General features: G+C 40.5%; 1 protein-coding gene across 2 annotated transcripts in view; it reads left to right on the forward strand.

Annotated features, from left to right (window-relative positions):
* VAT1L (vesicle amine transport 1 like) overlaps positions 1-22,188 on the forward strand; it is a 61,412-nt gene that overhangs the window by 729 nt on the left and 38,495 nt on the right. For both annotated transcript variants that reach the window (XM_086620794.1, XM_086620795.1), the window contains exons 2-4: positions 6,009-6,138; positions 10,216-10,431; positions 21,414-21,556. In XM_086620794.1, coding sequence (XP_086476920.1) covers positions 6,009-6,138; positions 10,216-10,431; positions 21,414-21,556 — 489 coding nt within the window. The remainder of the gene's footprint in view (positions 1-6,008; positions 6,139-10,215; positions 10,432-21,413; positions 21,557-22,188) is intronic.

Here is a 22,188-nt window from a genome sequence, read left to right on the forward strand (position 1 = left end):
CATTGATTCTCACGGTACCAGCAGGGAGAAATGGGGAAAAAAGCCTGCCCAACTGTGGTCAAAGCTTTCTTGTTTTCTTCCTGAGAAATGTGGGTGCCAGCTTGCATGCGTTGCTCAGCGCCTGTCCCTTTCCTCTCTGATATTAGCTGTTATTTTTCTCCTGGGAATCACTTCAGTCGTAATTTTTCTTCGGAGCTGGTGTGACAGCGTAGCTGGAGCTGAGGATAACTTACCAGTGTTTGATTCCTCTGCCCAGTTGACAAGTGGCTAGCAATCTGGTAGCATCCTGAAACAAGCTTTCCTAGAAGGCTAATTTCTTTTCCCAGACTATTGGAGCAGGCTGTTCTTCCTAGATAGCTGGTTCTCAGTGCACATGTTTCTTCATGAAAATAAGGTTATTTTTTTAAGTGACAGAATCAACATTAGGATCTTACTACACAACTCGAAGTGTACCGAAGACCAAATTGATTTTGCTCAGGCTGGGTTTTATCTTTTGTTGTCCTCTTCTGCTATGTGAAAACATGGTGCTTCTGGAAGATAAATTTCAAGGTGAAGGCCAAGTTGTTTACTTCAGAAGTAACGTGTATTAAAAATTATACTGGTATGGGGCAGTGAGCTTGTTTTGAATGATGTATCCAGTGGATGTGCCTTGGAACATCTCAGTAGGTTAATGTAGCTGAAAGTCTTGGCCTGTTCAGATGCTAGCCTTTCCATCCTGTACTTAACGGGGATCACAAGGTTTGTGACCTTTGGCAAGTATTTTCCGCCCTACCCTGAGGTGTTGCCCATGAAAAATGATGATATTCATCAATCTGAATGAGGACTAATAAATGAAGGGCTGAGATTTTTTGCATTCTCATGTGTTTTATTTTTTCCTCTACTAGTAACAATAGGAAATGCAAGAAATTCCACGCTAGGTGAATATAAGAAATAATGGTAGCATTGTAGCTGCTGGATAGATCATTTTGCTGTCAAGCAGGGCTGTAATTCCATTTGAGCATAGGCTGTGTTGTTTTCTGAGTTATTTTTTTCAGCCATTGAGTTAACAAAAGTTAACATGCAAAACTTAAAATGTTCTGAGCACGTGGACATATTCCTTTAAAAGCCTGAGGGGTTTACAGCACTCTCCAGTACCTGTATGAATTCACTTAAAGCAATAGATATGCATGTATCACAAATAGCAAGTTACCTAGAAAAGAACACTGGGCTGTAAAATAGAAATCTTCAGCTCTCCTGCAACTACAGTCGCTTTCCAGGGTTGCATTATCACTGGTGAGCTGTGCGAGTTGCACGCTTGCTGTTTGACATCAGTAGACCTGCTCAACTGCTTCAAAGTTACTGCCAGGTTGCCCAATGCCACGTGTGTTTTGGAAGCTTCCCTTCACGCCGGAGGAGCCTGTAGACTGTGTAGCATCTGCTTGTCATTCCTGGCTGGAAACGGCCATAGGGCTGAAATGTGATCAGGTCACCAAAGTGTGCTTCCAAACAAGGCAAAATCAATTTGCTGATCTTCTTGACCGGAGTCTGTAAATACAGAAGATTGATCAGGGTGATGATGGACTTGCAGTCTAGTCTGAGAGACTGAGTAAGAAAAACGTCTGTTGGCTTTGCCCAGTGTAGTATGCACATGTTAATGCAGTGCTGAACACGCCAGAAATGGGCTGCTCTTGTAAGACATGTTGATAGCAAATAGTGGCTTTAGTTGAATCAGTTTTGCAGTTGACCATCATTATCGGTTGATTGTTTTTCTCCATCAACTTGTGGAGAAAAATAATCTTCATTTTAAGAAGAATGCATGCACGCAGGATAAATAGTATATATCAGTAAAAAGTGTAAGTTCTATGTGGTCTCTGCATTCACTGGGAGATGAAACCTGTTGAATCATATGTATACACCAGTTAAATCATATGTATACGTTTTGTAATATGGTACTATAAATGGAGGAGACGGAGGATATGTTGCTGTTAGCACTAAGATAGATGAATAATTCTTTTGAAGGTCTGGAATATCAATGATCCAATTGAAAATGTGTCAGCTGAGATGAGTCATGTGCTAGCCTCATTCAGTGACTAAGAAATGGAACAGCCATCGATGTCCAGGCTGAGTCACAGCTCCTGCATATTTCCTGAAATAATTTCTGATTGGTAATGACAGAGCAGTTGAAATTGCTGTGTTTGTTGATATTGCAATTTGCAGCCTGCACAACACCAGCATAGGTGGTGTTGAAAAGATTAGCCAAGTAGCTAGAACAAAGCCAAGCAGTATTTCAGATGGGGTGTGTGAACAAGGAATGGTGTCCCATAATTACCTCCCTGTATTTTTCTTTTCTCCGTTCTTCCTTGTGCTACTCTACATGTGCGTCATGAGGAACGAGGCAGAAGTGACCCTTCTGACTCTGTGACTGTGAGATAACAGCACCTGAAAAAACTGGTGGCAAGTAAAAGAAATCCTAAGTATAGCAGAGCAGCGGACAGTGCATCACTTTTGTTCTTAAAGGCAGTCTTGGTCATATACTATGGGTGTTTCTGGATAAAAAGTTTTTTTTTTTTTTAACTTTTCTTTTTAAATATTGTCAGGCAATTTTCTGGCTGGGGTAAGAGGAAGGATTTTAAGAATGTAAAACTCAGTGGTCCTCTTATTTGCTCTGTTGTATTTCATTAACTTCACTAATTAATTTCAGTGGAGTCTTACAGTGAAATAGAGACAGATCAAAAGCAGCACCTCTTCAAACCAAAGTGTGGAGGATGGTCTTTATGATTTGGTATTTTGCAATGGAAGGTATTGGGCATCCTTGAGTGCCAGGAACAGATCAAGGAGAACCAGGTTGACCATTGCTGGTCTGATGTTGAAAGAAGTCTAGAATACAGCTTTTTATCTGCAGCACTTTCCACCCTCAAAAAAAGGAAAGAAAATAAAAATGCAGCAAAGCTAAACCAGAAGTATAGAAAATAGTATTCAAGATCCTCAGAGTCGTTGTTAAGACAGAGCATTGCTGACTCAAAAAGTCAGTTTCAAAGATACTTCTTTGAAGTTTGATAAACTTTGCTTCCAGAGATGCACAGGTAATTCGGTCTATGCCATTCACACTGATATCTCGGCTCTTTCACGGAAAGGTTCTTACAGAATCCCTATGTCGATGTATTGATCTTGGTAATTCATATCCTTCCCTATCTCCATTTGCGTCCAGCTCTTGATTTAGGATTAAAAACACATGACTGCAAGAAATCGTGCACTTTTTGTCATTGGATCACTTCACATGTACACTTTTGCCTCTGCATACGTCCTTAAAGTTCAGGAGTCACTTTCTCGGCTACACACCACAACAGCCTATGCTGGTTCGTACTGATACAAGAAGGAAATTGTGCTTACTTTCTAAAACTGTCACTTTTCATGAGGCACGTTTTCTTGTGATGTTCTGTGCAGCCAAACTTCTCTTTTCCTGTGTCTGCTCTAGGTTGAATCTCAACGAAGGACTTGATAAGGTTGGGTGTGTTGGAGGTAGTTCCTAAACAGCCATTCATCTTTGAGCCTTCCAGGTTATTCAAAGGAAAAAAATAAATAAAATTGATGGTTTTACCATACAGTGTAATTGTGCCTTCAGGTCTATTGGTGTTGATAAGGCTTGTTCAAATTTGGCAGGTAAAATAAAATGACTTATTTCTGTCCTTATTTGAAAGTGCAGAAGAATGTGAGCAAGTGCATGTATGAGAGTAGCAGGGGTACGACAACACGTAGACATACAGGAGATGAAAGATGAAGTGAATGAAGAAGAAACTCCCTGGAAATAGACTAGAAATGATTAGAAATGCTGTTCCTGTGTTCCAGCTAGTAATTAAAACGATAAAAACATGTGACTTAGGTATTGCGTACCTTGTGTAGTGTTTTTTCTCTCCTTATCACACCTGTTCTAGTATAAGTCTTGTAAGTTCATTGTAATAGAGATGAACTCTCTATTTTATTTAATATCGCTGCCTTTTATTGAGGATGAAGACAGATGAAAGAGAAAGGGAACTAGAACAGAACTGTGTTGCTGGTATTATGTCGTTAGATGCAAAACTGAAAATGTGCCCTTTCAGAAATTGTCTGACAAGTTGTTTTGGAAGAATGAATGTTTCTTGGAAGAGCTGCAGTAATGTATTTGTAATCATATGTCATTATCAAATAGCTGGGGTCTCTGCCATATCCATCTGTCTGCTTGTTGCCTGCTTGTGATGATGTCATGGTGCGTGTTCCTACATGGGTTTCTGCATCACAGTTCTGCCTCCAGCTGCCCTTTCTTGCAGGAATGTAGAAAAATTAACTTTTTGTAAAATGCTTGTAGTGTGGAAGGCTGAACTCAAAAGATCATCACTGAAGTTAATGTACGCAGACAATGGTTACCACCATGTGTGTTGTGGAGTTTTTGGTTGGGTTTTGTTTTGTTTTTTCCCAGATGATGACTGCCTTGCCGGCATTTTGTTATTTGGAATTTCTCTTTTGTTATCAACATTACAGTAGCCATATAGGAGGTGGTCTTAGCCAGGGGATAAGAAGCAGCCTTTCCAAAATCATTTCAAAGCTCCCAACTTAATTGTGCCAAGCCTCTCCTAACTTTTCATATGGTTAAATTTATGAGCTTTGTGTTGGGCTTTGTTTTTTTTTGTGTGTGTTTTTTTTTTAATTCCTGAGTTTGTCAAGCTAGATTGTCAAAGTCATGTTTTTGAAAAATAATCTATAATCTTGCATTTATAGAACTAAAAGTTGTGGGTTCAGGTTGCTCTTAAACCCTCCACCACAATTACAAATACTCACATCTGGTGGAATTTCCTTTGGTCCCCCCCCACCCCAGTGACCTACATCTCATGAATGCTGTCTTGTCTTCATGCTTACACTGTGTGTCTACTCTGTCTGTTTGTCTGTTGGGTCTGTTCAATCTGTTTGTGTCTTGATTAGTCTCTGACTAAAGCTTCATCTTGTAAATACTTGTGCACATCAGTAATTTTATGTATCTGAGCAGTTGCTGGTATCACATGCATGAGTACAACTGGCTGTGCACATAGCTCCATGGAGCCGGGGAGTGAGTATGCGGCAATTTTGGACAACAATAAGTACAGGGCTGTGTTTTGGAACAATGGATTAATGCTGAAGCATATTTTAGCTAGTTAGGAGTTTTAGAAATTTTAACTATGTATGTATGTCTGGCATTTGTGCCAGTAATCAGTATATACACGTAGTGGATAAATGGTACCTTTTTTGGCTGGTGGGTTTTTTTTTGTTTGTTTTTTGTGGCTGCCTAGAAAACCACAGAATTTTACTTAATAAAATTAGATAGCATATTAAAGACAAAGCAAAGATGCTTCGAGATTTTTGCAAAACTGAGACCACAGGGGAAGACCTGTATTTTTTCTGAGCAGCAACCCTGAGGGCTCTGAAGACCTAAATAACCATTGCAGAACTGTACAAAAGTGATCCAAGAGGAACAGTTTTAAACCAACAGCCTACGTGATACTTAATAAGTTCATGTCAAAGTTTGGACTCCTGCCTGGGATGAACACAAGATTCATTCCTGGAGTCACATCAGAGGTTAGGACAGTTAAATCAGGTTGCTCTAGGCCCAAAACATCTATAATGTCTGAGGTTTGGGCTTTTCTTCTTAAATTGAACTGGGTTTACTTGTCAGCTAGTAATGCATTCATAGAAATCGTGATGTTTCACTGTATTGAATCTTTGAATGCCCTTGGTGAATTTCTGCGTGAGACTCCTTAGAGCCTTGTAAGCTCTGGGGCTGATGACTGACGTGGTTGCCTTCCATGTGTACTCTTCTGCCCGAGGCCTGCACAGCACGGTGTAAAGTCAGCGTGTTCCATGCATGAGGAATGTGTTTCCTGGGTCCCTCTTACACTGTGGAACCCAGCTTTGTAATGCTGCCCTGAAGTTTTCTGGCTTTCCCATCAATCGGGTCAAGTTTTCCTCTTCTGCTTTGATCTATGGTAATAGTTTTGGTTTTATGTTTTTCCTGTGTTTTACAGTGGTTTGAACTTTCTTGATTTGATGGTGCGACAGGGGAATATCGACAACCCTCCTAAGACACCACTGGTTCCTGGATTTGAATGCTCTGGAATTGTAGAAACTCTTGGAGATAGCGTGAAAGGATTTGAGGTAATATTTTCTTTATTTTCAGAGCAAGACTGAATAATCACCAGTTCACTGAGTATGTTGTCCCTAATCCCTTCTGGTCTGCCAGTGGACAGCAGCCTTCACTACCCTCTTGAGATTTGAAAGGGCAGTTTTTCCTTGTTGCTTCTCAAGCATGAGAATGACCTCTTAAATTAGTTTCTGAAGCCACCACTGTCATCTCCTTCAAATCCTTTCTGGAAAGTCACTTGTGCCATGCGCATATCTTGATGGCTAAATAGGAACTGGGAAGCGTGACTGATGAGCTTCAAGAAGGTAAAAGAAATTGAGTTAACTTGTTAAGTTTCTTTTCTTGACTATGTTTGCTGTCATTGTTGCTCTGCTTCAGAGCCCATGTGCTGCTGGTTCTAGTTCCAGCTTTTGATCTTGAGTTAATGAGACCCCCATCTACAATAAGTGTTGCCTCTTATGACCATACGCAGTCATGAGGCAGATAAATGGGGACCCTGATTCTGGTTGTGTGACTTGTTCTGATCACTCAGGACATCTAACAGAATAGTGATAAAGGACAAATATTTAATGCATGTAGTAAAGCTTTCATGACTGGTTGGTGTTATGTACTCTTCAGTATCTCTTATTACATATAAACAGCCTTCTGTCCTACCTTCTATTCCATTATTGATGTTAAACATCTATATTTCTTCCAATCTTGCACTTTATTTCCGAAGTAGATAGGAAAATTTTGAAATAAGAACCGAGTTAATGCATGTCAATCCTGTCTTAGTTATTTGCTGAGTCAGTCATCTCATTAAGTAATTGCACTTTCAGAATTCCTATTGTATCTTGATCTTAAGAAGGCAATTACCTCAAATATTTTTATTTAAAGGTAACATTTTTGCACTTCTAGAAGAGCTGTAAAATTTCTCAGTTGAGTAGAGATTAGGGCCAGTTTAGTTTCTAGCAGGGTCTCAGTGATGAGCACTTCTTAGGGCATTTCTCTGCCTTCCCCCTCCTGCCCTATCTGTGCCTTGAAACGAGTCATAATCTTCCGATGTTTTTTGTGACAAACAATAACTGAACAATAACTTCGCTGCTTGAAAAACTCTACTGCTCCAGTAGTTCCGCTCTAGTGTCTGTGTTTCATAGTTAGGCTCCATATTGAAGAATATTCTACGGAAGGAGTATGGAAAGTATCTGCTCTAGATCAGCATTCTCAGTTAAAAAGTTCTTGCTGTTTTTAAAGGGCATCATGAGGTTACAGCATATGGTGCTTAGTGAATAACATTGCACCTGACTGAATATACTGGGTCTTTTTCATCTCTTTGTTCTGACTGTAGAATGTGTTTGTGCTCTGGTGTACTCCCTGAAACTGAAACAAGCCATGGTGGTTTATTTTCTGTATGTGAACTGCATAGCCATGCTAGTGTTTGAGTGATCTAGAGGAAGGCCCGACACTCAGAATAGCTGCTGTGCACAGGTATGGACCCATCAGTGGGAGAACGTACTGTGAGAAGGTGCAAGAACTTCCTGTCGGTTTCTGTATGGATTTCTTGCACAGAACAGGGGCACCCCAGATGCTTGGTGTCTCTGACATATGCTGTTACTGCTGGCCATAGCAATGGCAGGAATGGCAAAGATTGCGCCCTACATCTTCTGACCTTCTTTCCTTTTATAGATCTCTTCCATCTCAAGTCATGTTAAAGTCTTGAGTATTTCCTGCTCTGCTAGAATGTGTCTTACTGGCCCTTGGTCTGTTCTACCAGCCATTTATTGTCTTCCTTTGCTGTGATTGTGTTATCATATGGCAAGTGACAGCACTGAATGACAGTCCATTTTGACAGCAGTGTGTAAGAATGCATTTTACATTGAAAGAATGCCTTTTTTATGGAATAATGGCGTAATGCCTGTTTCTTTTTCCATTAAAAGAAAAAGCTGATTTCTAGTGAGCTCAAATGTATCAGGCCTGATCTCTCTCTAGTTGTGGGGATGAATCTCAGGACCTAAGGCCTAACCTGATGTGATGACTATGCTCTGTATAGTGTTTGTGGTAAAATATGGTGTTTATAGAATTACAGAATAGTTTGGGTTGGAAGAGACCTTTAAAGGTCATTTAATCCAACCCCTCCTGCAGTGAGCAGGGACATCATCTTGTTATTACCAAGAAATCCCTTGGGAATCACTAAGGGACTTCTCTGCATTATTTTTGGTAATCGTTTATGCTTGTTTGCAAGGATATAGGACATACTAACATCTTCATTAATTAATCCTAGCAGACTTTAGATTTTTAGATGCTTCTAACAGCAAAAGGGAACCACAGAGTGGTTACCAGTGAGGTGTTGTTAATTTGAATGTTTTTCAAAAGGAGGAGGCATTTTGGTGAAATTGGAATGACGGTTCTGTCTCAGCATCCTCATTCTATAAGAGACAAACCTTTCAGAACTGTCAGCAGCACCTTAGCTTTTAGCAAACCCGCGATATCCCAAAGCTGAAGTGATGACAAGTACTTGGGAGACTAAAATGTGCTTGTGCTATAAACGTTTGCCTGAAGGTAAAAGTGTTGTGCTTTACTCCATTGCTGTGGAATATAGTTGAAATAGTCCAAGAACAACCTGTAGTATTTCTAAAGCATTAGTGAGTATTAGTAGAAGGCAAGACAGACAGTATCAGGCAGATAAGCAAAGACATTTTAGAGGGACCGCTGCTGTTAGTTTAACTAAAACATGAAGTCCTAAAGTTTGATGCTGTTCCTGCCTTATTACTTACACTGTGGCTCCACTGAAGAACTCCTTCCGTGGTTAAGGACGCTGTTTTTATTGGTGATTATAGGAAGGCAAAGAGGTCTAAGACAAGGTAAAAGATGCACAGGGGCTGTTGGTGACAAGCTGTTACCCAGAGTTTGTAACAGTCATGCCTATGACGTTTTTAATATATATAGGGCAAACATTTGCTCACTGTGGCTCTCCTAGTAGCCCCAGCAGACCAATTTATACTTTTGTGCAAGTGCTGCTTTTCAAGTCTGGTTGTACTCCAGCAGGAGCCTCAGAGCTCCAGTTGCCTTGTTATTGTTCTTGCCCATCTGTGGGGAGTCACTATCTCCGTTTTAAAAACCTGAAGCTGCAATGAGGGCCATTATACAAACATACAAACTTGATGTTCCTGGACCTCTGAAAGGTTCCTAGGAGCAACCGACTGTATATTAAGCTTAAAATTTTTACTTCTCCATAGTGAAATACCCTTTCACTGCTGTGTTTTCCAAAGAATTTGAGTAGAGAAATATTGTGTTCATAGAGAATATTTCATTCATTCTTTAAATCCTGTCAGATTCACTTTGTAGGCTCAGTAGAGCCTCAGAACCCAGAGGTATATTTTTGATATTTAAGGTAGCTTATTTGAAGGTGCAGGATCAAATTCTGCTCTGACACATGGCTGTAGAAATTACAATCATGGAAATGTATTGGTAGAATCTGTTATAAAGATATTAAAAATAAAGAGTGGATATAGATGGTGTTCTCTTCTAAATGAGTAGTTTCTGAATCCTTTCATGTGCTCTGTCTACCAGAGTACAAGGCCTCGTCCTCCTCTCAATCCACAGAGGGGAAAAGTAGCTCTAAAGTAGTGTGAAGACTGAGAAAGCAAAGTGAAAATTACCTTAGGGGTGATTTTGTTTATTTCATGCATCTCATCAATATAATTATAATATCTTTTTCTTTTTTTTTTCCTTTTTCTGTAAGCAAAATTCCTGGTCGTTAGTAAGAATGCTGGTTTTGTTGTTTACAGCCCCATTTGTTATTTAGGAGCTCTGCTAGCACCTGATGATCTGTGTTAGTGATGATGGAAAACTGCTCTATTGGAGAAGCAGCGTAGCAAAAAAGAAGAGGTGGCATTAACTTTGGATATTCTTGTTGAATTCAACCTTTGAAATAAATACAGTTAAAAATGGTGAAAGACTAAAGCTGAGCAGCTTAACTGCTATTTTGCCAAAGATGTGGAACACCATTATCTTCACAGTCAGTCAGTGACCTACAGCTTAAACAGGAGAGTTGCTCTCTACGGTCTTGATTGCAGCCATATCCTCAACATTGTTTTCTTCCTTGTTTGTAGATTGGAGACAGAGTCATGGCTTTTGTAAACTACAACGCATGGGCTGAAGTAGTATGTACCCCAGTAGAATTTGTCTACAAGATCCCAGATGACATGAGTTTTTCTGAAGCTGCTGCATTTCCCATGAACTTTGTAACTGCCTACATGATGCTCTTTGAAGTTGCTAACCTAAGAGAAGGCATGTCTGTGCTGGTTCATTCGGCAGGAGGTGGGGTGGTAAGTTGGAACTTTTCTTGCTTTCCTGTCACCAAGTAACTGAAGCAGTCTGATGCATCTCTTTCTCAAATGAGCCAGACCCTGCAGCTTGGTTCGATATCAGACTTTCCGATGTGAGGGACTGCAGTGGGAAGAACTGCATCTGTTTTTCCATCAAAATGCTTCTATGAATGGTTGGCGGGAGCTTTTGGTGAAATAAAAATGTTCTGACAATAAAATCTACCCAAAAGCCCCTCCAAAACCCCCTAATTGGTTGTCAGAGTCCAAGAAGCAAGTGTTGTCCCAAATGTTGCGTTCCTGAACTTACACACCTTGTACTTCTTCTGTGTAAAAGAAGGCAGTAATGAAAGCAATAAATAAATCAACTCCCTGCACAACATATTTGTAGGTAACTGTAATCCTCCTTCCAGTAAATGGCCCTCTTGGAATACTCCTGCAAATACCATGTGTGAGTGCACTTTCTCTGTGAAAGACTGTTTTTTTTTTCCCCCTTTTCCTTTGTTGTAGAGTGATTGAAAGCAATGAAAAGCATTATCATGCCAACCCTGAGGAAAATACACAAATGCGGAATTTGAGTTGGTGGTGGCTGCTGCATGTCATAGTTTGGATGGTTAGTAAGGAGGTGGTGTGTTGCATGGGCAAAGCAACAGTGGGATGAATTAGTGGAATCCAAATCACAGAGCTATTCTAGCTGCTCTGCTAAAAAGAAAAACTAATTCTGTCCCAGCTGAAACCAGAACACCAGGCCACATGATGAAATAAAAAGTCAGCATTTTGTGTTATCGGTTCCTTGAACTATCTTTTAGGAAAATCTGTCTCCTTTGGAAAAATATTTAAGCTTGTGCAAAATAATAAGATACTGACAGGAGAGTCGGTTTACATTTGAAATAGTGCAGTCCTTTTCCATAAAACAGATTTTACGACCTGAGAACATGGGCAGATCTCAGCCTTTCAGACTGGAGTACCTCTTCTGTTTTCCTGTTATGCCTTATTTAAGCTAAATTAATATCTGTTGTCTACTGTAATCTGGTGGGCAGCCCCAAATGCCTCATCCCCAGTTCTGTGCCCTTAGACTTTCTTGCAGGTTCTCATATAAAAGAAGGCTGTAATCAAAGGAATAAGTTCATGAGTTCCCTGTACAAAGTATTTTTAGCTAACAATAATCCTACTTGCAGTAAATAGTCCTTTTGGAATACTTCTGTAAATGAATGGAATTTATAATCGTATTATGTTTCAGCACAGTACAACCTAGAGCGTTATGGCTGACTTTATTGTTCTGTAATATTAAATCTTTTCATGTGGAATTTAGGATTGTAAAGCAACAGGAGGCCACACATTCCGGGGGACTGTATATTCCACAGGAATCAAAGGCTCAGCTTCAGCTGTAAGGCAGTTTGCCCAGCTGACACTGTGCAGACCCAGGTGGAGCATACAGAATTAGCAGAACACCCAAAAGCAATCCCTTTCTATATGCATGTATCTAGAGAAAATGGACTCCTCCCTATTAAGATAGAGCGTCCTTGCTAAATTTCTTTTTTTCTCTTCTCTTTCTAATCTTATTCTCCTGTTATTTCTTCCTTCTCTTCCTGAAGCACTGTTAATGCTCTACCAACTCTCACGTAGTCTTCTTCGCTTGTGCCCAACCTCTGTGCTGGGCTGTTCCTGTAAGGAGGTGATGGCTTCTTCTCTTTTATCATGGATGCTCAATGTGCAGCTTTTGACTAGTCCTCTGCTGTGGCTGCTTGTGAACCTTCTCTGAGAGAAGCTAAAGGAAGGATGGGTCCTGGTTGGCTGCCAGGAGAGCAAGGAGAAACCCGATCCATCACCTCCTAAGTAGTTAAATAAAACAGTTTCCAAGGGAAAGACCAGAGATGCAGGAAGGACAGCCAGGCTGGCCGCTAACTGGTAAAGGTCTGTGTACAGGGGGAACTGTATGTAAGAGGGAAACGGGGCTGGCTGGCCTGCAAGACAGGATGCTGACTGCTGTGTCACAGAGGAGAGTGCCTCGTGCAGCCTGTTGTTCCTTGTAAGGAAAGAGCATGTTTAGCTAGAATTGGAAAAGAAAGACTTTTTCCGTTGCTTGATAGGTCTTACAGGTAACTTACAGGTAAAATAGGAGATGCATGGAATTTTCTCCTTTGCGAACTAGACATAAAGATTTCAGAGGGGTCTGTGTTACTTTGTAAACCACTCTAATAATGTCTGTTAATCCTTTGAAAAACATAACAACCTCAATCAAACAAATCATTCTTATAAAGTTCTTGGTTAATAAAACAGAAAACTGGCACTGAAATCATTATGGGAAGAGGGTGGTTTTGTGCTGTTGCTTTAATAGTTAGAAGGCCCATTCCCACTTTCAGCAAGTGGGAAACCTGTCCAGTTTGTTTCTAAATGTCATAGAAATTCCAGAACGCTTTAATGAGACAATAGGCTCCCTGTGAGACTAGAAGTTTGTAATTGTTCCTTTCTCATTATGCAAGATCATTATTTTAGCTGCTTCAGGCAGTTTATGAAAAAGAACTTGTTGCTTCAAAAACACTTGTGAGGTTCTTTGTTCTGGCTCCCCAGTCCCCTTTAGGAGGATCCTGCAGCTTTTTCAGTAAATTGAGTCAGGGAAAATTCTCTAAGACCTTCACTTATGTATTGCCTCAGTTTATTTATGTGGCTTCGTTTATAGATATTTTTGGTAGTGAGGTAGCTATAGCAATTGTCTTCCCATTTGTGCCTGGGATATGATTGGTATGTGACAATATTCTTTCATATCTGACAAGATGCTTCAGGTAAGTCAGTTTACTGATTTCCAGAAGTTCCAGGGGACATGAGAAGATGATGTAGAGAAAAAGCAAATGTATTAATCTAACTTAACTTGAAATAAATCTCATGTCCCTGTCTCTGTTACAGAGACTTGAATCCGGTTCCATATACCACAGGAGTGCTCTCCCTGCTGCCCAGTCAGCTGAAAGGTCAGGGCATCATGCGATCTTCCCTGCTCATGGTAGGAAATACGGCTAGTTGTAGGGAAGCACCTTGTCTCTCTGAATGAGGAGAGAAGTAGATACTCTCAAACTTTGCTTCTGACACTGGTATATCGTAGCCTTCCATCTGAAGAGGAGGACCTGCTGCAGTGCTTAGAAAGGGAGGTTGAAAGGACAGATGATATTTGCTTTTGTTTCCTAGGGCCAGCTTGTTGATTTTGATTGTTTGAAAACATGGCTGCTTTGGGGTTTGGTTTGGTTTTCCTGTCTCCCTTTCCCACTTGAGGTAGAGGTGTTTTGGAGAGACTGATTCTCGGCTTTCCACCTGGACGGTGAAGTAAGCTGGAGAGATTTTAGGGGCCTTCTAGGAAAGCGTGGTGGCAGGCTCACAGTTGCATGGCGTGATTCAGTCAAAGTTCAATGAGGAATTAATGCCTTGCAAAGCAATCTGTTATTGTTGCTCAGGCTGCTGCTGACCAACATCTGACAAGGACAACAGTTGTCATGCGCTCCCTTTCAGGCCTCTGCTTGGCAGGATGCTTACCACTTCTGCTTAAACTGATCCGCTGAGTAGCAGGACAGTTCAATAGTTAACAAAAGATGCAATTGTGTAGCAGAAATAGAGTTTGAATGCTTAAAGCTACTCAAATCTTTAAGTGTCTTTGTGAACTGATTTCTAAAATCAGGAGAAAGTCAGTTGACACGGAACTTTAAAAGCTTCCTGTTATCCCTACAAAGAAGTTATTGCTCAGAAATAGGAGTTTGCAAGGACATATGACTTACTGTAGGGCATATATTGGCCTAGCTTAACTGTAAAATGTTTTAATTTTGAAATAGCTGTAAGACAGTTGTAAGACAGTGGTAGAGTCCCTTCACAACGATACTCCCACATCTTTATTTCAAGTGAAGCAAAGCGGTGACTGAAGAAAATACACTGAGACAACTGAGCAGTAGCATGCGCCCTGCTGGGACTGATCTGCTGCACGAAGCAATTAGTTCTTTATAATTAAGACTGTTTAATGAGTGCATTCAGTGCAAGTCACAGCACAGGCTCGTATGAAATTACAAGGTTGCCCTTAAAATTATTAATGTAAACTCGTAAACTGTATCCCGGATTAGCTGAATTAGTATAAATACAGGACTGTTGCATTAAACAAAACAAAACAAAAAAAAACAAAACAAAAACTACAAAGCAAAAAACCTTAGGCTCTTCTAGTTTTAATAAATCCAGTCTCTATGATATCTTCTTGGCAAATGAATTCTTTCAGGGATTTAGATTTGTGAGACACAACTGTTATGCCCGTTCGCTTATTTGTTTACTCTTTATGAACTTCCTATTCTGCATATTTAGAGCACAAAACTTCAGTCATTTACCAAGATTGTGTAAACGTTTCAGTTTCGTCACTTACTCCCTCAGACGCAAGGCACAAGTGTTAGCTGATTCTTCAGCATTTTGATCTTACAGATGCTAAAATGGAGCTGCCTTTCGTGCAGGAGCATCGATGGCTGTCCTGAAGCTGTGACCTGACCTTCGCTTTCAGGCTCAGCAGCAGAGGAAGTTACAGGTGCAGCTCTTGTGTTTGAATTTGAAGGGTAAATCTGACTTGGCAACAGATTTAGGTCATCCTGGCAGGATTGGTTACTACTTGGCAGGAACCCTCTTTTTTATTGTGTCTCCCCTGCATAAATTGCAAATATTTGAGAACGTGTTCCAAACTGAATCACTGAAGTGGTGATATTTTATCTGACAAAGAACTGGCTCTCCTTAGTAAATCTAGTCACTCGCTATCACATGCAGCATATAGGAACCCTTTCAAGAAAATTGTCAAATTCCTTCTTAAAAAAATACCTATGTGTTTATCCCTTCAAATTCTCTCTGCTCTGTCTTGCTTAGGGAGAAATCTTTATGGATTTGCAGACTTTATTTGTGGCCAGTTAATGTATCTTTGTTCTTCTGCTGGTGTTGTCTGTTAATTAAAATCAGCTATTCTTTCCCCTTGGGGCATTTCTTTCAGATTTTGTTGATAGGATGTATATGTGTTTATGATTAGAACAAGCTCAGAATCAAATCTCTCCTTGGCCTATACTTTTCAGGCTGAAAGCAGGTTGGTTTGTTCGTACCCCTTTTTTTGTAAGGTGGGATGTCTGTTTCCGTGGTCTCCTTACAGACACTGGTCCAGGCAGATACGTACACATTGCCAGGGCTCTGAGCTGGTTGGCAGCAAAGCAGCAGTAAGCTGGTATGAAAGCCAGAGCCCTTTAAAATAGGTCTCAGAGCATCCCCGATCCTTTTAAACATTGTATAGACAGACTGAATTTTGGTCTGTCTGCACCTAGCAGGTAGGAGCACATTAAATAGCACTCTTGTGTCTGAGTCAGTCCTTCTTGAATGTGAATAATTAGAATTTACTCTGTGCTTCTGATGGTCCTGGCCAGCATACTGTACAATGGCATCAACACTTCCCACTTCGCTGGAATCTGCACTCAGTACCTCCTAGGGCTGCTGTTCTCGTGTTAGCAGTTCATAGCTGTTCTGCGTTGGATGAATACACCCCAAGTGCTCTCCTCTTGTTTCATCTCCAGCAGCCAAGGAAGGGATAAATCAGTTCACCCAGCGCTCCGTGTAACCAGGTAGCTGAGCTGCGTCCCTCAAAGCCAGGCGGGGTGTCTGCAGGCCGAGCTGCCCTGTGCCGCTGAATGCCTCTGGAGCAATGGATGTGCCCCCTCAGCAGCTGCGGAGCGTCCCGGTGCCGTGCCCGAGGCCGTTTCCAGACACTGCTTCCGAGCACAGTCTGTTAATCAAACACAAAAGCCTGGCGAGCCCTACGCGAGAAGCAATTTCCCTGACCGAAGCAGGCTGGGCTCTCTGAAGGCCTCTCTCTTTTCGCCTCTCCCTGCACTCCCCAGAGGACGTGTGCTTTCCCTGAATCCCCTGCTGAGTCATGGATGGGCAGTGCTTAACTCTTCCTTGGCTGTCCTGCCTTTTCAGATCGAGCTTACATCCTCCGCGTGAGGATCTTGGCTGCTGTGTGTGGTCTGTATGTTGTAGCTCAGCTGAACTGAAGAGGATTTACAGAGATGGAGAGTCAGTCCTGAGTTTTGGATGCGCCTCAGCTGCGCAATTTTGTAAAGGGGTAGGAGAAACCACGCCCTGCTAATTAGTGCAGAAAATAAGAGATTTTGAAGGTAAAAGACATCGTTATCTCATGGTGGCTCTCTTTTTCCCCTCCCTCTGCTCCAAAACCGATCTGTGGTGCACTGAGTGCAGCAGATGCTGCCTTATGCTTGTTCAAGAAGCACATTTCAGTTTGTCCGCTCTGCAATGTTCACCTTAGTGTTTGGTTTCCAATTTCCTTTGCAGTAATTGGAAAAACAACACCTTCAGGAGATGGAGTGTTGTGTAGCTGACTCCTGACACCAGAGAAAAGTTTTCCTTCCTGCTGGGAGATTAGTAGATGTCGTCTTGCAGTTTTCGTACTAAGTTTGTTTACTGCGTACCACATTCAGATGTGATTTTGTGGCATCAAAGCATTTTGGAAATGTGGATTCTCCTCACATTCACTTCCAGACAGGTTTCTTGTGCAAGGTTGAGTCTGAATGATATTTTAAAAGTGTTGTAGCAGCTTTGTGCTGCAAAAATATATCCTAGAAATGATAATTTCTTGCTGATGCTATTGGTCCTAATAGACATAGTTTGCAGGGTGGTGTCTTTTAGATGGTTTGCTCTCTCCTGCTATAAAGCTGGACTCGGTTTCCATAATAGCAAAAAAAGATGTGTTCTTGAAAGTATACTGTTCTGTAACTTCTGTAATTCAGTGGACAGCTTGCACATCAGACTGAGGTCTGGCTTGAGCCATTAGGTCAGACCCTTTCAGAAATCCACTAATTTACACCCCTTATTTATGTTTCATCCAGTGCTAAGTGAGTATTAATAAGCTAATTAGATCACTAAGTTTTCTTCTACTCACGCTTTTTATGTTGACTTTTAAATGGCAATGACACTTTTTTTTTTTTTACTTTGAAATTGTTTTAAATGCACAGAACAGTCTATTTCATTTTTACTTCTTAAAAGACGTAGATTTTTATGTGATTATCTCAGCATGAGAAGTTTCCAGTCCTACAAATTTAAAGCTGGGTTTTAAAGCAAAGGAGTGTAAGGAAATCTCAGTCTTTTTAATGGATCTAAAACTACCGTAAGCATATCCATTTATAACAGATTCTGTAATAATCGTGTGTGTAGATTAGGTTCAATATACTGGTTTTATAAATTTTACAGGATGCCTTGAAAAGGAATTCATCAGACTTTGAAGCTAAAGAGGCACAAAGGTCCTATACCAAATCCAGTATTAAGAGACATGCTTTATTTCCACAGAACACTTTAATCCAAGTTACTGATTTCTTTGAGGACTCACTGTGTGGAGTTCTGCATGATAAGTAGTATATAAAATATATATCTTTTAAAGGAGATTAATTCCATTTTAAGGGAATATTTTGTAACCATGTCTATCCCTTCAGTGAAGCAATTGATCATTTTTTTCAAAGAATGCTAAATGATGTTAAAAGTGAAATTAATTGTCCAAGTGAGAATTCTTTTTTGCCACTTATTTTCGTAGGCTCAGGAAGCAAGAATCTAGTCTGTACTTATATGTAGAAGTTTGCATCATATATGAAAAATCAGATGTGTGAAGAGTTTAATTTTCATTTTTAAAATCATGCTTAGCTAATTAGACACCCTCTTGGAAGGTTTTAGAGTTCATAGACGATTTCTGATAACATGATGCCTGCTTGCATATCTCTGTGGTCTCCACAGTGGAAGCTGGTAGCAGAGGTGATGTGTATTTGTCTGGGCAGGGAGGAGGCAGAAAGCTCTCTTGTCTCTGTCTACCACAAAGCAGTTTTTAGGAGGGGAATGGCTTTGGAATCCAAAAGACAGGACAGGGCTTATGTGCCCCCGTGGTCAAAGGGTGCTTCCTGGTGAGAGTGTGTGGTGGGACAGGAGCCGGCATGGATACCTGCACCTCCACGGCGCTGGGAAGAGATGTTCTTCCTTCCAGCTGCAAACCCTTTTTGCATACTTCATTGTGAACTAGGCGCAGTCTGAGCACCGGGGCCTTGCATACGTGCAATTAAAATGTATAGCCCTCTAAACACCAGCTACTAATCCAGGAGTAGCTAGATGGTTTGAGGGATTAGAAAAGAGATTTAAGGGTGATTTACGTAGCCACAGTGCTGTTTTGGAGCTTAGTCGAATTCCACAGAAATTAGTGAAATGGTTGAGCTCATAGGTTGAGTTCAATTCTGCTGTTTTGGTGGGGAAAGCATGACAGATCTAATATCAGCCTTTATTCCAAGATTTCTGAAATCTGAATACTGAGAATACTTCGTACAGAAATAAGCGAGAGTCAACATTAAGATTTTCAAGAAAGCTTAGTAGTAGAAGAGTGTTGTGTGGAATTGCCTCGAAATACTTCAGTGATGTTGTTCATCCAGTTACAAAGGTACTGGTCATATTAGTCAGGTTTAGGCTTTAAATATCTACAGAAAGCTGGCAAGTATTCTGATCTGGGATTTTAGATAAGCTTATCTCTATGGGGGGAGGGAGGGGTGTACTAATGAGTTTGAGTCAGGAGTAAAATAGATTACACACATTCTGGGTTTTTTATGCATTTCTCCTATTCATCTGGCTGTCAGTTTGTTAAATGTTAAATCATCTTCTGCAAGATTAAAATCAACATGTTTTCTACTCTAATATTTGACCTTTTAAACATTCAGCGTTTTTGATGCAGGATATACTCATTATCCCTCATCTTCCCAAGTTAGACTGAAAATGCAGAAAACTAATTAGAGAATAGATCAATAATGTCAGAATTTCACTCAACTAGCATACATTATAACTTACTGACTTATCTAAATCACTCTGGGTAATGGTTTTCTAGGGGACACAGAAAGAGAGAAAAGAGGATTGCTAGTGAAAATGGCTAAGAAAAGGAGAGATACAAAATCCAGATAAATTTTTCTTGTAATTTTATGTTACAATGTTTGTGGGTGCTAAAACCTGAACTTGAAAGTGAGACAGTAAGTAATAGAGAAATGAAGTATGAGAAGAGTGAAACCTTTTCTACTCCCAGAAGACATTACATCTTGTGAGATGAGGACCTTCAGAAATTGATTTTTCCTACAATTTCTAAGAGATTAGGGATTCTGACCCAGGAAAATTGTGGATGATTTTAAAAATAAAAGGTCACTTATTTTTGGTATTGGACTAGCATGCTATGAATCAGCATTCATACCGGGGTCCTGCTGCAAGTTTCTCTGTGCTATCGGACAGGTGGTTCAGTTTGCTGTGCTATTCCATTTCTTATCTGTAAAGGAAGAATGAGAATGCATCCCTTCTCCGGCGCTCTTGTCTGTGTCTGTTGGTACCTGTCCACATGAACTGTGCCTTGCTGTGTAGCTGTTTACTGACTAATCCAGTAGGAAACCAGTCTGGAGCTCCTGGATGCCACCATGTGTAAATAACGTTGTCTTTTCTTGCAATGTTCAGTTCAGGGGATTGTCACTAGCAATTACATTCAGCACTATGTATGAGTATGCCAAGACCCCCAGGGTATGTAGGGTTATCTAATCATTCTTCTGTAAATAAAACCCAAGCACTGATAACTAGTATTTATATACTAATAATCGGGATTTCTGGTTGAAATGAACAGCAGTGTGTTTATCCATGGATAAACTGGTCATGCATACAGTTTGCAAATGACAGTCTTGTGGCTGTAAGTGTAAGTAAGAATCTGCTGAATTCCGTCAGACGCTATTTTTAGAATGACGGTGCCATTTCTTGCTTCTGGGCATATCCGTGTAACTGTGCTACCTCCAGTGGAATAATGTGAGACAGGATACAAGAGGCAGGATATGGCTACCAAAAGTCTGTGTTCCTTTTGTTTAGTGTGTTAAGAGTAAACCAAAACCCAGGGTTGTAAAAAGATGACCCGTTAGGATCTTTTTTGAAACCTATGCATTTATGCAGTGCTTCCCTTCTTCGCTCAGCCTGATGAAATTAGAGGTTAAAACTTAGAGAAGTTAAAGCCTTCTGGGGCCCCAAGCTGGAAAGTCGAAGTACAGACATTTGAATGCACCAATTCTCTAATGCCCCAAGTCCCACCTAAACACTATCACAGCATCTGATTGACTCCTCTGCATTCCTGCCCAGATGCAGGAGGGATATGCTCGGAGAATGATTTTCCTATACAGGCTCTAGGCCATTTTATCCCTTTGGCTGTTGATCGGTTTTGAGGTTGAGGCACTGCCCTAAGCAGACTCAAGGCTATTCCTGCATTTTGAACAACCAGTAATAACTATTGCTCTTAATAACAGGTAAGCCAGATTTGCTTTGCTGTGCAGTATTTGTTATACCAACCTGCTGTCTCCCACTGAAACCATAAGAAAATAGGATCGCTTAGAAATGGTAGACTACATGCTGTTGTGGGACTGACTAAACTAGACCACCTGTATTAGGACTGCAAAAACCTGAGGCATAAAAGCTGTATCCAAGTACCAGAGGAGCAAAGTACTCTTATAGTATCTGCCAGAAATCCTGTTCTGGCATCAGGTGCTGCAAGGCCTTCCGTGTGAGCAGAGAGGATCTGAATCGTGTGCAGAGGCAATCATCAACACTGTTTGAGGTGTGAAGTGCAAAGAGGACTGCTGACATTGCTCAAGGGGCTCTGGGGAAATGCACATAGAGTGCAAGTAGCAAATGAGTAATGTTTCTCTGGCACTCCGAGTAATCATTTTTGGTGGTCCTTGTAAATTAATGCCATTTCTTAAATTACACTGCCTTTGATTTAAGTGTATTTTTTTCTGAACTGCATTGCACTGGCAAGAAATTAGTTTGGGAAGTCCTTGCGCGTGTTTGATGCTGGATTTCGATGTGTCATGAGTGAATTGGCAGCTGCAAAGTCTGTCAACCAATTTCCATGTCAGTGAACTAACATGATAATGTGTTTGCAGGGTCAAGCCGTTGCTCAGCTCTGTTCAACTATTCCCAATGTTACTGTTTTTGGAACAGCTTCATCTTTCAAACATGAAGCAATCAAAGACTCAGTAACTCACCTGTTTGACAGAAATGCAGACTATGTTCAAGAAGTAAAAAGGTAATCTTTTATTTTCCTGAGTAAGAGTTGTATAGTATCTGGCAAAATACTATCAAAGATACCAGACTGATGATATTTATGGTAAGAGATTACATTTGTGAGTTTAGGAACTGTAGTTTATTCCAGATATTCCATCTGTCCACTACAGGGGACAAGACAGCAAGCATCTCCCTACTTTTTTTTATAAGCAACATAAGCTTTGTTAGTCCATGTTCATACTTGGACATCTGTGGCGAGCAAAGGAGATTGAGTGAAAAAGAATAGAGGTCTTACCAGAAGGATGTACTTTGCTACGATCTGCATATGTAGTAGCTCGCTGTAATGCACTAAGATATTTTCAGTGGATCTGTGCGTTATCCAGGTTTTGGAGTTCTCTGGTATGATTCTATCTGCCTGGGTTTTTGTCCTCTGCCAGGGATTGATATCAGAGCACGTGATGTCAGTTTTAATTTCAGATCCTCAGATTTTGTTTGTTTGCATTCAGATTAGAATCATCCTGTTGCCTTTTGAAATCATCATGTCTGTTTCTGTTTACATGCTTTCAAATACTTTGTTTTCCAATTTGTCTGTTTTTAGATATTTATGTTGCTACAGGTGGCAAAACTTTAGATTTGATAAGAAAATCTTAGTAA

This window comes from Tauraco erythrolophus, chromosome 15 (genome assembly GCF_009769465.1).
Source record: "Tauraco erythrolophus isolate bTauEry1 chromosome 15, bTauEry1.pri, whole genome shotgun sequence".
Classification (NCBI taxonomy): Eukaryota; Metazoa; Chordata; class Aves; order Musophagiformes; family Musophagidae; genus Tauraco; species Tauraco erythrolophus.